Raw genomic sequence first — 15,583 nt, 5'->3', positions numbered from 1 at the left:
TGGATCTCCCCATGCAGAATATGCTGACATGGTGTTTGTCTATGGTTTGTCCAATGGGAATTCCAGAGCTGCCGTGCAAGAATACCAACAATGATATCCAAATTGCAGAGTGCCAGATATCAGGGTGTTTAGCAGGGTGTTTCACAGACTGCATGAGTGTGGTACACTTCTCAGCATAAATGTTGTCTCTGAATGGTCTGTACAACAAACTCTTAATGAAGTTGAGAACGTTCTTCAAGTAGTGGACTGCAACCCTACTACTAGCTTATAAGAATTGCTGCCCATATTGGTATTCTACAAACATGAGTGCTAGGCCCAGTACATGAGCATAGCCTGTATCCCTTTCATCGTCAGAGAGTACAACATCTGCATAAAGGAGATGCTGCCACCTGGCAAGAATTCTGTCAATAGATCATTGTCAGTCAGTGATTAATTCCACATATTCTGTTCACTGATGAGTCAACATTTACCCACAACAGCATCAACAGCATGCACAACTCTCATGTATGGGCAAATGAAAAAGTGCATGCTACTATGGAAACGAATTTTCAATGACATTTCTCGGTCAACAGTGTGGTATTGTTGACGAACAACTCATCAGTCCAGTTGTTTTAGATAACCATCTTACTGGGACACAGTATCTTGAGTTTCTTCAACGTGTTTTACCAGAATACATAGAGGATATCCCTTTGGCAACATGAGCTCATATGTACTTTCAGCATGACAGAGCTCCTACACATTCCATATGGCCAGTGACACAGCATGTCAAAACAACATATCCTGGTCATTTGATCAGTCACCGTGGAGTCATTGCTTGGCCACCGAGGTCACCCCACGTTACGCCATTGGATTACTGTTTGTGGGGGTGGCTGAAGAGCGATGTCTACAAGTGCAGAGTGGACACAAGAGAAGGACTTCTGGCTCATATTTTACATGTTTGTTCCCGGGTAAAGGAATGCAAAACTGAGCTCTGATTGACGACACAACACCTGTCTACAAGAGCAGCAACATGCATTGAAGTTGACAGTGGACTGTTTGAACATCTTCTGTGGGGAAATGTACACAATTAAACAAACCATAACATAACAGTATCTTAATTTACTGTCATCTGTACCTTTCCCATTCCTAGCTATTTTCACGGTTTATCTGGAGATGCTTAAGAAAAGGGCATATGTTTATTAGAAGTTTTTTGTTCAGAATCACCAGCAGTATCACCTGTCAAAGCACGTACCTTTCCTCCTGACTCACCTTGTTAATAGAAACTCGTGCATAAATCTTGGCAAGATGCAGCGCTTGGAGAGCAGCAGCAGATGTGGATGGCAGCAGGATGGTGTGCAAAGAGAAAATGTGGGCACACATGGCCTATGGCTGTGAGTATGCTGCACCCACATGATGATTGCATGGGTGGCAGTGTCAGTGGAGCAGAAATGACAAATGCCCACCAGCATCACAGACAGGGCCCTTAAGAAAGTGGCATTGAACATAGGATTCTCAGGCTTTGCAGAAGTAAGACCAGGTGCAGCATGTCCTGCAGCACTGAACGTTGGTGGCACGGTGGCTCCAGCGAGCTGGCTGGTAGGTCTGGTAGTTCAGTAATGAATGGGGTGGTAGTGGCAGCTGTCAGTTACCTGTGGGCGCCATCTCTGGGTGGCAGCAGTGGTGGGTGGGCCATACCAACCTAATGTAGTTCACTCGCACACTCTGCCCTTCTCACTGGGTGTTGATGAGCATGCTGCATGCACAGTGTGGCACTCTTCTCGTCCCAGGATGGCAAAAAGGCAGCAGCTGCAGGTGGGCAGCCTCGGTGGTGAAGCTGCAGTGATATGACAATGTGGCGGTGGTGCCAGCCATGTGGTGCAGCGTGATGCCAACTGGCTCTGATGCACACTCTGGATCCCAGCTAGTAGCTCTCACACAACTCTCACAAATTCCACTGCCTCACTGGATAATGCAATACAGAAATACTTTGCTCTGGTGTGGCATCAGCTTCTGCTCATGACCAGCGACAGACAGGAACTCACCACAATTACACAATTCCAACTGTGATATCAGAATAAGTATTGTGGCATCTATCTGTAAAACAGGTGAATTCTGGACGAAAATGTGGGTCAGGTCCCAATTCTAATGCTAATTTGTCCAGGAATGACTGAGGGTAGCAACAGGGTGGGCATCCAGCAGGGCAACTTGAAATAATAACAGGAATAATGGAAATTTAGAACTCATGTAGTTCAGTGTACATTGTACATAAGGCACACCTGGGAAAAGGGAGGCTAGATGACCAGTAGCTTGGTGGAGTCATTTGTGCTAGGACATCGAGGAGTGAGGAGAGGAAGCATGCTGTCAGGTCATTGGCTTGTGGCAGAGAGAGCTCTTCAGAGAGCTGTTCTCAGTTTCATTATCTGCCTGCAACATTTGGCCCTTCACATGACATCTTCCTGATCCTCCTGTTGGTGGCTACTGCATGAAAGTTTGCAGACTTACTTCACCAGCAGCTCCAGCACAGCAATATCAGGATGAGCTGCAAAGCAACCTTCCACCAGCAGCTCACAACATGGAGTGAAAAAATGCATAATAAATCCCATAATTTTCATAGGAGTGGCTTTGTGCACATTTCCTTTCTAGATCAAGGTGACAGACATCAATAAATCTTTTTGTAGATTATTACTGATCCTAGTACTGATACCATGAACTGAGCTGTTGTGGGAAAAAAGATGTATGTTGTTTATGATAAATTTCATTAAATGGAAATATAATGAGAATCATTGATAACCATTTGCAATTCCTTGAATAGACAGAACATTCTTGAATCAACACAACAAATGATTTGTATTACACAGTTCTGGACTCAAAAAACTTCAGGTTTTCTTGATTAGTTACCTCAAAATGTGGTCATGTATGACTTTAGGAAATGAAACTGCTGGCTATTCTATTGCTATTAATCTACAGGGGTTGAACAAAAATTATGGAAACACTGAATGAGATGCATGCTTGAATGTAGATGCAGATTCTAGGCAAGGCTGCAGATTGTGCAGTTGTAGTTGACTACAAATAGCAACTGTGCTGTCCTCAATGTGTCACAAGTGTCAGTCATTGTCAGAAGTGTGTTCTGTGTAGTTGTGAGTGCATTTTGTCAAAGCTATGTGCTTTTGAATGTGGGAAAATTATTGGTGCTTCCATAACCAAGGAAGCTGAAATGTTTGGTGTTTCAAGTGGCACCCTATCGAAGATTTATACCATATTTTGGTAAAGCAGAGAAACAGCATCCACTAAGTCACAACATGAATGAAAGTGTGTGTTGAGTGATTCTGACATGGCCATCAGAGGGGACTGTGACAATGAATAAATAGGGTGACAGCTGTGAAAGTCACCGTAAAACTGAATATTGCACTTGTGAACCCTGTCAGCACCAAAAAATCATGAAGGGAGCTCCAGAAGCAGAGAATTGCAGTATGAGCTGGAATTCCAAAACCACCACTCAGTGATGCAAATGCCCACTAAAGGAGAATGTATTGCTGAAGCCACAAAACATGGATTATGGAGCAATGGACGAAAGCTGTTTGGTTGGATGAGACTTGCTGCAGAGTGTTTTCAACTTCTGGCCAGGTTTACATCCAAAGGGTGAAACATGTAGGTGGTTTAGTGACAATTTTGGCAGTCATATCATGGTATTCCATGGGCCACATGGTTACTCTACATGGTCACATTACTGGCAAGGATTATGTCACCGTTTTATCTGATCAGGTCCATCTCACAGTACAATATTTGTGCCCCAGTGCTGATGCTGTATACCAAGATGAAAGGACCCCTGCACACACAGCTTGCATGATCAAAGACTGGTTTTTTGACCATGGTCTGATGACATCATCTCTCCAGTAATATGTATAAAATGCTTGTTGAATAATTTTGCAATGCTAGACTTGCATGTTGCCAGAGTATTATAAGCTCTTAAAACTATCTGCTCCTCTTCTTCTGTATTATATCACTTTCTTCCATCATTATATTCTTTATTGTCTTGTTTTGTTACCTGATACGGGTGTCTTTTCCTTATAATATGTCTGGATTACAGTCTTTATTATTTCACAACAAATGTAGTAATGAGCTAGGGCATCAACGTCAGAGCTTTATGTGACTGATAGAGAGAGTTCCCTATTTCCACTACAAGTTACCTGTATTCAGTGAGTAATCCATGGTTTTTTTTAAAAGATTTAGGTCTAATCATAATTACTGTTGAGAGAAAGAAAAGGTGGAGATTATTAAGCTTCTTAAAATTATTTACATTTGTATGGAAAATACTGGCTGTTTTAAATTAAAAGAAATGATATTCACTGGCAGTGACATTGAAGGGCTCATCATTGAACTATTTGGTTTCAAATTAGTTGCAAAAATGTCATTAATAAATCTCTCAAAAGAAGATATTCGAGACCCTCATGAGTTACATGTTTGAGCTTTTTTAATCTGAAACTTATTTCTCAATAATTATAAATGAAAAGCACAGTACTTAGTACATTCTACAGCATTCTTAATACTTTTTTACCATAATAAATCACTATTTACAGCAACTGCATAGTGGAAGTAAAAGTAATTCACATTCTCTGTGCAGTAGAGCAGAGAGCACTGTGTCTCCAAGTGGGACAATGTAGCTTGTGTACTTGTTCAATATGTGGGAGAATATGACAGAACTGTAGACTTTCATTTTGGAAGCAATTTGGAGGGCAGTATTGTCAACATGCAACAGGCATCCAGACAACAGTACAAACTGCAGCATTTGTGGTGCAAGACGGTGAGGAAGAGAACACCTAGTATGGAACCTGGATCAGTTTAGTTAGTTCTAATCACCAATGGCTGCAGCATTTGTCTGACACTGAATGATCATCATTGAAATGTGTGGATGTGGCTGGCTACCAATACATATCTCACACATGCCATTCCATGAGTTCAGAAGGGATAAGGATTATTCCTGTTTTGGACTATTGTCATGAATGGATGTCATAAATGTCTTATCACTATCCAGGAGAGTGCGGGTGGCAGCACATATAGATGTAGTAATAAATTGTTCTGTAAATATCAGTCATTCCATCAGTAAATTGCCTACTGTGTGAAAAAGAAGTGATAGAAGGTGTCAGAACATGTAAAGTGACTATAAATGCTATCATTTATGTTATTTTGTGAAAATAAAACTGGGTAAAAATTCAAGAGACTGTGGAACTGAGTATAACAGTTGTGTAGCTGTTTTGGAAATCTGCAGTGCTGGACTTTGAAATAAGTGTGACAGAAAAACTGCAAAATGACCTAAGTAAAATCAGACAGTATGCTCAAATGCTGAAAAGTTTTGTTCAGTATGTGAATGTTTCCACAGAAACGCAAAACTGCGAACAAGAGAATGTGTACTTTAGGCCTAAGAAATTCTTTCACACTGTTTTCTATATAAATGATTTCCAAGTCCCATTAATGAATAAATATGATGTTTTAAATTCAGGCAATTGAAAAATGTGGAAGAAAATATCAATGTCGCAGGAAACTGTTCAGAAAGACCCATTGAGCAAAAGGTGTTAGTTGAAGCTTGTTACTATCACATATCATTTGACATAAAATTCTGTCAGCACAACATTTGACAAAACAGGATATAAAACAAAATACACAGTGAAGAAAAAAGAATGAATATATGTATATTATCAACCAGTCATGATAGTGACAGCCCACAGTCATGTCAGATATGCAGTCAGAGTGTAAAATAAGTCAATTCACAAACCCTGTTGCTCCAATATGGGAACTGCTGAAAAACTGTGAAAATGAAGTAAATCAAGGTCTAAAATGTGTTGTAATTGGAGTAGTAAATGATGTGTATAAAAATGAAAGTAGCCTTACAGTAAGGGCACTGAGTGAATCACTGTGAAAAATTTCACATGCAAATGTTTTTGCAGCAAGACGGTGAAGAAATGCAAAGGAAGCATCAACTCATTGCCACATGTGGTCCTCAGTCAGCATGCGTGGCACCCATCCTGTGCACACCTTCCGGTAGTTCAATGTTTCCATTAAAATTCTGTGAGCAGTGCTTTGGGAAACCTCAGAAACCAATGTGTGGATATCATCCAGGGTGATCCGCCGATTTTCACATATGCTTTGCTCAACCTTCAACACTGTCTCCTCAGAAATTGACGGTCTCCTGCTCCTTTATTCATTGTGAATTTCAGTCTGATGAGCTGCAAACTCTCTACACCATTTACAAAAATTTTTGACATCCATGCACGACTCACCATACACTTCCGTCAATTGGCGATGGATTTCAGTTGGTGCAGTGCATTCAAAAACTGAATAACTGTGCGCAATTCACACTTGGTGGTAACATCCAATGGCAGCTCCAATCTCAACAGCTGCCAAGCCAAGACTTGAGTGCCTCAGCACGGCATGTGCATGTTTACACACAGTGCGTGAAGCACTCTTCATAACAGTGTGACCAACTGCCACACAACCAGAGTTCTGTACTTATAAAAAAATAGGAGACCTTACTTTTGGGATTTCCCTCATAGAAATAGAAATACTAACACTAGTCAGTTCGCTTATTTGTTTCTCTGAACACTGGTGCAAAGAAAGTGAAATTGTATATTCAGCCTTAATCTAATATGATATTGCCTGTTTCTGTAGTAGAACATCCATCAAATGTGGGGTTTCATGTATCTATGTCAAGAAAAATTATTTCATTAAAAGCTAGAAATGGCCTCATTGCACCAAGTGAAGATAAACATTTTGAATTATCAGCTGTTGAGATTACAACACATAGTATGAGTCCTGTTCAAAAAATTCCAGAACTTTGTCCACAAAATTTTTCTACACTTATGTTTTACTTTTTGCGCATGGTCTCCTTCAAAATACTCTCTTCCACTATTGATACACCACTCCCAACACTGTTTCCACTTCCAAAAGCAGTCTTGGCATGCCTCTTGCTGGATCTCATGAAGCACCGTTTGCGAATATTCTTTTATCTCATCTGTCATTCCAAATCTTCATCCTTTCAGTGTTTCAACATCATAACCATAGAGCCACATCTCATCACCAGTTATGATCCTCTTAAGGAACATCTCATCCTCATTTGTGCGATCCAAAAGCAAAGGTCTGTCTAGTCTTGACTCATGAGCCGTGAGACGAACATGATGGCAACACGATGCTTTCCAAGATGCTGTGTCAGAATTTCATGACATGATCCAACTGACATGTTAATTTCTTGTGCAATCTCTCAGACAGTTAATCTTTGATGCTCGTGACATATGTACCATCAGTAGATATCGAAGGGCATCTGTTGTGACAGTGCCACGACATTCAAAAGTGCCGCTACGTTAGTACGCGAACACGGCGATAGAGGCGCTCCGCAGCTCGGCCGAGCGCGGGAGCGCCACCTGGTTATGAACGGCGCCGGCCGCATGTCACGGCCCGGCAGTCGAATGACAGATACGGAGTTAGTAACATGTAACCCGCTAGTGTTTCTACTTTTGTATCTCCACGCACGTTAGTAGTGATTAAAGGTTATAACACTTTTGGCGACGAGGATGGGATATTTTTTTTCCTGCGTTGTGGACTTGTGTGTTCGTGTCGGGGCAGACATGGAACAGCTTATGCAAGCGCTTATTGAACAACAAACACAGCTGACGGCTGCTATTCAGGCGTTGTCGACGTCGCTTACTCATCGTCTGTCTTCCTCTTCTCCGCCTCCGTTCCCTCCTTATGACGAGGCCGCTGAAGACTGGGAGGATTATGAGAAGCGTTTGCGGCAACACTTCTTGGCTTTCGGCGTTGTCGACGCTCCTATGTGTAAGTCGTTATTTCTATCTTGGATTTCCCCACGGGTCTATCAGCTGCTATCTCAGTTAGCCCCTCTGCGGGAACCTGCCTCTCTATCCTTCCAAGAAATGTGTGACGTATTGTCTAACTATTACCGAAAAAACACCCATGTCGTTGCCGCCCGTGTGGCTTTTTACCGGTGTCGTAAACAGCCCCATCAATCTTACCGGGCTTGGGCGGCGGAACTCCACGGTCTGAGTCGGAAATGTCAGTTTGTCACGGACACTCATCATGAGTCTTACGCTGATTCAATGGTTCGGGACGCTATTTTACGGCTTGCTCCTGATAAAGAAGTTCGGCAACGTGCCTTACAATTGCCAAACCCGTCGTTATCGGAAGTTCTCAGCATCGCTCAATCCTTTGAAGTGTCTCACGCTGCTGGTGCGCAAATAGACGTGTGGTGTGATGTAGGCGCTGTCCAGACCACTTTCGACGCAGACAATGTGCCTGTTTCACAGGGAAACGACGATGTGGCGGCGGTGCACTCGCGTCAACAACGTCGCGTTGGGCCGCCACGCTCGCAACGAAAACAGCAACCACAGAAGCAGGTTCGTTCCGCCCTTCCTTCTTGTCCACGTTGTTTCGTACAGCATGACAGAGCCGCGTGTCCAAAACGTTGGGCCACGTGTAATTCATGTAGGAAAAGAGGCCATATTGCTTCTGTGTGTCAGTCCCCTAAAGTTCCTGTCGACGAGGACGAGGCATCGGACATGGATGTTAACTGTGTGCTTTCTCAAACGAATAAGTTGTTTGTTACTGTTCGTGTTTTGGATAAAGACATTCGCATGCAAGTGGACACTGGCTCTGCAGTAACTCTCATTAATTCTCGCACGTATTTCGAGTTGGGCTCCCCTCCCTTGTCTCCTGTTACGCGAAATCTACGAACTTATAATAAGCAGAAAATTCCTATTGTTGGCCAGTTTGATGCTTCCACTGCCTACAAGTCTGTTGTTAGGCCCCTCACGTTTTATGTGGTGGATCATGCGGGCACTGAAAACCTGTTCGGTTATGATGCTTTCCAGTTGTTCGGGTTTTCCATTGATGATGTGCACCTCATATCTGAGGACATTCCGTATCCACAGCTGGATGGCTTGTGTTCTGAATTCTCGTCCGTGTTCTCTGCTGGTCTGGGTCGTGCCAAGGAGTTTGAAGCCCACATTACTCTTAAACCTACGGCTCGCCCTAAGTTTTTCCGGGCACGCCCTATTCCAATGGCGTTGCGTGCGCCTGTCAAAGCTGAGATAGACAGGTTAACAGCTTCGGGGATTCTCCTTCCTGTTACCTCCAGCGAATGGGCATCGCCCATCGTGGTGGTTTCTAAACCAAACGGGAGTCTGCGATTGTGTGGTGATTTTAAAGCCACTGTCAACGCTCAAAGCCTCATTGACACTTATCCTCTTCCCCGTCCTGAGGAGTTATTTACCAAGCTCGCTGGGGGCCAGTTCTTTTCCAAACTTGACTTATCGGAGGCGTACCATCAGTTACCGTTGGATGCATCTTCCAAGGAATTTCTCGTCATCAACACTCCTTGTGGGTTGTATCACTACCAGCGGTTACCATTTGGCGTCGCTAGCGCGCCGGCCATTTTTCAGCGGTTTTTGGAACAGCTCACGGCTTCCGTTCCCGGCTGCATCAACTACCTGGATGACATTGTTGTCACGGGGGCCTCCACTGAGGAGCACCTTCGCAATTTGCGTTCACTGTTTCGGGTTCTGCATTCAGCAGGGTTGAAGTGCAATCTGGACAAGTCTCAGTTCTTCCAACCCTCCATTGTGTATCTTGGTTTCCACTTGTCCCGTGAGGGTATACGCCCTCTACGACAGCACGTTGCGGCCATTACCGCTCTACCCCGGCCGTCTACGGTCAAAGAACCTCAGGCGTTTCTAGGCAAGGTTGCTTATTATCACAAATTCATTCCCTCCGCAGCGGCGGTGGCTCATCCTCTGCATCAGCTGTTACGCAAAAACGTTCCTTTCTGTTGGACCGCCGAGTGTGAGCAGGCTTTTGTCCGCCTGAAGGCTCATTTGCTGTCGGCGCCTTGTCTTGCCACATTCCGTCCGGGTCAGCACTTGGTTCTGGCGACTGACGCATCACAGTATGGCCTAGGGGCTGTTCTCGCCCATCGGTATGAGGATGGGTCGGAACGACCCATCGCCTACGCTTCCAAGACCCTCAACGATGCCCAACGGCGTTACTCTCAAATAGAAAAGGAGGCGCTCGCTATCATTTATGCTCTGAAAAAGTTCAGCGTTTTTTTGTATGGTTCTAAGTTTCACCTCATCACCGACCACAAGCCGCTGGTCTCTCTGTTCAGCCCCTCGGCGTCGCTTCCGGATAAGGCAGCTCACCGCCTGCAACGTTGGGCCTTATACTTGTCTCGTTTTCACTATGAGATTCACTATCGCCCCATGGCCCAGCACGCCAACGCTGACGCGTTGTCGCGTTTGCCGATGGGCCCCGACCTGGTTTTCGATCGCGATGAACTCCTCTGTTTCCACATTGATGAGGAAGAACGTCGTGCGGTCGAGGGTTTTCCACTTACAGGTTCGCAGGTCGCGTCGGCTACTGCGCGGGATCCGGTCCTGCGTCAGGTGATCAGTTTTGTTCAGCGTGGTTGGCCGGACAGGACCAAGGGCCGGGCGTCGGATCCCCTTCGCAACTACCATACCTTGCGCCTTCGTCTGTCTGTTTGTGAGGGTGTTGTTCTTCTGGCCACGGATGGCGCATCTCCACGGGTTGTGGTGCCCGCCTCTCTTCGCAAAGCTGTTCTCAAACTATTGCATGGGGGCCATTGGGGGATTTCTCGGACTAAGTCCCTGGCCCGCAGGCACGTTTATTGGCCCGGTATCGATTCGGACATCGCCCACATGGTCGCTGCGTGTGATCAGTGTGTTCAACAACTGGCTGCGCCTCGTACTCTGCCCTCTCCGTGGCCTGATCCGGCGCAGCCGTGGGAACGGGTGCACGCTGACTTTGCCGGCCCCTTCCTCGGCACTTATTGGCTACTGTTGATTGACGCCTTCTCGAAGTTTCCGTTTGTTGTTCGCTGTCCGTCGCCCACCACTGCGGCGACGACGCTGGCTTTGTCAAAAATCTTTGCGCTAGAAGGTCTTCCATCCACGATTGTCACGGACAATGGCCCTCAGTTCTCTTCGCAGGCCTTCCGTGATTTTTGTACTGGACAAGGGATTCATCATGTTACAGCACCGCCCTTCCATCCGCAATCGAATGGGGAGGTCGAGCGCCTTGTCCGCACTTTCAAAAGCCAAATGAAAAAATTCCTTAGTGATTTTTCCACAGATGACGCTCTGTTGCAATTTCTGAGTTCTTATCGCTTCACGCCTCTGGTTGATCGCAGCCCTGCTGAACTCTTGCATGGCCGCCAACCGCGCACCCTACTGCATCTGCTTCACCCTGTCAGGCCTTGTACTGTGTCCCCTAGTGCGGGAAAATACCAGGTGGGCGCCGACGTGTGGGCACGGGGGTATGGATCTCGCCCTAAATAGATTCCAGGGGTGGTCCAGGCTCTTCGCGGCCGCCGGCTTTGTGAAATATGTACGGACGACGGCATGGTTGTTCGCCATTACGACCAGATGCGCCCACGAGTGGTGGCCACGCCGGTACCACCGCCCCTTTTTTCGTCTCCACCAGCCCGAGAAGCCAGTCCTGTCGCTGCTGCCGCTCTTCCGGGCGTGTTGCTGCCGCCGCCGTCGCTACCGCTTCCGAGTATGCCGGAACCGGCCCCAGTCGCGACGGCGCCTTCTCCGGGACCCATCTCGCTGGAGCACACCCCCAGGTCCACGACACCTATGGATGCTGCTCCGGAGTTTTCACCCATCATCTCGTCCAGGAGGCACGTTCCACGCGCCAGCTTCCGTCCTGGACATTTTCGACCATATTCTCGTGTTTCTCCGCGGGATCTTCTCGGGACCTCCCAAGAGGCCATGGATGTCTCCGCACTGTCCGTGTCTCGACGAAAGTGAGCGTTTTTTTTTCAAGGGGGGAAAAGTGTTGTGACAGTGCCACGACATTCAAAAGTGCCGCTACGTTAGTACGCGAACACGGCGATAGAGGCGCTCCGCAGCTCGGCCAAGCGCGGGAGCGCCACCTGGTTATGAACGGCGCCGGCCGCATGTCACGGCCCGGCAGTCGAATGACAGATACGGAGTTAGTAACATGTAACCCGCTAGTGTTTCTACTTTTGTATCTCCACGCACGTTAGTAGTGATTAAAGGTAATAACAGCATCCTCAACGAGCATCATCTGTAACGTCCATCTGGTCATTTTTAAACCGTGTGAACCATTTGTAATAGTAAGTACAGCTTAAGCATTCATCACTGTAGGCTTCCTGAATCATTTGGTGTGTCTCTGTAAACGTTTTCCTGAGTTTCATGCAAAATTTAATGCAAACCTGTTGTTCCTCTAACTCTCCCATCTTGAAATCCACAAACTGTGTGGCACAACATTCTACTTAATACACCACTGAACAATAACTAACAGACATACAACAATGAAACATCCAACAGTTACACATTAAACACAGATGTGTGTAGGGATGCCAACCACATCTCACTCCAACACACCATTGGTGCAAAATTAGGAATGTACCGGAAGTTTTTGAACAGACCTCGTATATCAAAAAATTATTTGTATTTTGTATGAACCTATCTCCTAGTGGGGCTATTGACATATTTTTCTCAAAACTGAATCAGAGTCTAGGAAAGGTATCTAGTCCAAAAACTAGAATACTTATCTGTAGTGATGAAGTGAAATATTGTCAGTAATACCTACTTCAATATGTTGTCCAGCTATGGCATATCTTCACTTATTAACTGTCCAACCAGATTTCCTTCTTGATAGACCATGCAGAAGTAGGTATCTATAGAAGAAAGTGTCATATACCTGTTCAAAATTTACTCCCACCAGATCATCTTTGTCAGTTATTAGAAGTAGATATTTCAATAGAAAAGCCAGAAAAGTTGAATTCATACAAAAAGGTCTTCTCAAAACCAAATCTGTTTGAAATTGCAGCTCACTTACAACATGAACAGCATAACAGATTTAATGCAGAAACAAATGTCAACAAAATCTTCAATAAATTCATGGTACTATCAAAATTAAATTCTGAAGAAGCATTTCCCAAAAAAACTGCATTCCATTGGAAGTTCAGATAGAAATGTATGTGTTACAAAAGGTATTTTTAAGTGGTCTGTTGTATGTAGAAGTATTTTTTTTTTTCAAAAACTGTACTTCATAGTTAGATTAAATGATGTCAGTACTATAAAAACTTTTTACGTTTTTTATACAAAATGCATGTATTGAAATTGTTTTGTGAATTTTTGACACTGGTATTTTGAAGCTCAGTTTTTAAACCTAATCCCAAGTATATTTTTTAAAATAAACTATACATTTTCTAGTACAAAAGTAGCTATTCTTCCTTATGAAGAGCAAATAAAAAGAGGGATGATAATATTTATCAAAATGAGGATGGGGAGGGGAGGGAGGAGATTAGTGTTTAATGTCCTGTCAACAGCTAGGTCATTAGAGATGAAGCACAAGCTCGGATTAGGAAAGGGTGTGAAAAGAAATTGGTCATGTCCTTTCAAAGGAATCACCTCAGCACATCCCTGAAGGAATTTTAGGAAATCATGGGAAACTTAAATCAGGACAGCTAGGCACAGATTTGAACCATTGTCCTCCTGAATGAAAGTCCAGTGTGCTAACCACTGTGCCACCTCACTCATTTTATCAGCGCAACATCAATTCACAAACTTGATGTAAAAATTTTTGAGGCCTATTAACATATTGATAACTTCAAATAACCACTGCAGTTCTATAGTATTGATGACAAGATATTTCTCTGTGAACTACTATAGGACACTCAATATACCTTGCTTGTTCAAAAGTTACTACAGTCACAAAATAATTGAAAAATTGTGTTGATTGATTTCCCTCAAATTTAACACCGTGTAGCACAAAAATTGAGGATGGCTCAGCTTCAGTGTGGTGAGTAAAAGTTGTGATTCTGATAAAAATATTTCCTTTGATTACTATTAGTTTCAGTTTAATGCTGTCTTAAATCTGACCAAAATAGTCATAGAGCCCATTTGAGATTTTGCAGCCCCATACTGAAAGCTTAATAAAACCATGAATTATTTGCATATATAGCTCAAATTTTGCCCAGTTCAATTTATTCTTTAGGAAACATCTGTAATATGTTAAAGTTAGAACAGTACTGTAAGTATTGTGATTATGATATCTGAATTTCTCCATATAAAAGGAAAAATATTGTTTCACTTTTGTCAGACTTTTCACCAATTTTGTATAGCACATTGTTCTCTAGTTATTGATTTTTCCTCTTCCTTATGTTTCTTCAGAAATTACATACAAAATTCTATTGACTAAAAGTAGGTGTATTTATGTTATCGCTCATAAAAAGCCAGTGGGAAACATAAACTGACTTACCTATTTCAGATATGACATATCGCAATTCGCTTAGCACTGCAGTGTTAAAACTGCAAGAAACAGGACGCCTACAAGCTTTAAAAAACAAATGGTGGAAAGAAGAAAGGGGTGGTGGCCAGTGTGTGGTGAGTTAATTAAATCATAGTCAGTGTCTGTATCTGCAGTTTACTTTCCATTATAGGCTTGAAAATTGTGTCATGTTGTTTGCAATAAGAAAAAAAAAAGGACAGGAGCACATACAACACTTGGATGGGATGAGTGAATATTAATTCAAACCAGTAAAAGTATTAAGAATACAACTTTGACATTAGACATTTCAAAATGATATCTGTGCACATGCATATAAAAGTCATCCTAGAATAGTTGGATGTTCATACAGAAAACCAGAACATGATGAGCATGTTATTGACACTTGTAACATTTGGGAGCTCCACCTCAGATATACTTTGCAACAAAATGATTTGCACAGCTTTTCTTTTGAACTGGTGAAGAGTCAAATTTCCAATATTTTGTAGTATAGCAAAATCAATAATGTTATTACTTTTTCTAAAAGATATCTTTAAATTTTTGTAGTAGCAATACAGTATGTTTTGATTCTGAACTTTTAATGATCATATATTTCATGGTTCTGGTAATTATGAATGTTTTGATTAACACTACTAAAGCTGATTAATAAGTAATTATCAATTTTCTGTTGATTTACTGTGTTTTGTGGGCCCAAAAGTGGAAGTATTTCATTCACTCTAAATATTTTTATTGCAGTTCTTAAAATGTTTATGAATTATGTAATTTACTACTAACAGACATTACAAAGAAACTCCATAAATTAATTTACTTCTCCTTAAATGTTCTTATTATATGAAATATGAATTTTTCAATCTTCTTCTGATTCAAGCTGAGTGGATCAGTAGAACAAAACTGAAAACTGCTCTTGGTCTCCATTCTATCAGATATCACCTGAATTCATATAACTCTCAGTTTATAGATATTGCAATGTCGTTATCAACAAAACAAATGTATGTAGCCTGTCCAGTTAAGCAGTTGGTAGGTCATAAATGTACCTATAAATGTCAAGATTCCATTTCATAGTGTTGTGGGACACATTTGCATTCAATTTTTAGCCATTTAATTTGCATTGGGGATTCATTTTTAACTAATTATTCTTACTTGGAACACAGTGTTTCAGTGTTACATCTTAGAGAAATGGTACCAAATGGTGGGATGTATCACATTATGCATTATGTCTGTATGCCTAAAGTCCTTATTCAGTATTTTGAAGAGGTTG

General features: G+C 43.0%; 1 protein-coding gene across 1 annotated transcript in view; it reads left to right on the top strand.

Annotated features, from left to right (window-relative positions):
- Positions 1-15,583, top strand: part of LOC124721723 (glutamate receptor ionotropic, kainate 2-like) — a 541,952-nt gene that overhangs the window by 487,516 nt on the left and 38,853 nt on the right. The window contains exon 16 of the mRNA XM_047246817.1: positions 14,308-14,423. Coding sequence (XP_047102773.1) covers positions 14,308-14,423 — 116 coding nt within the window. The remainder of the gene's footprint in view (positions 1-14,307; positions 14,424-15,583) is intronic.

The sequence above is a fragment of the Schistocerca piceifrons genome, chromosome X (genome assembly GCF_021461385.2).
Source record: "Schistocerca piceifrons isolate TAMUIC-IGC-003096 chromosome X, iqSchPice1.1, whole genome shotgun sequence".
Taxonomy (NCBI): Eukaryota; Metazoa; Arthropoda; class Insecta; order Orthoptera; family Acrididae; genus Schistocerca; species Schistocerca piceifrons.
This window is presented reverse-complemented; position numbering and strand designations above follow the sequence as displayed.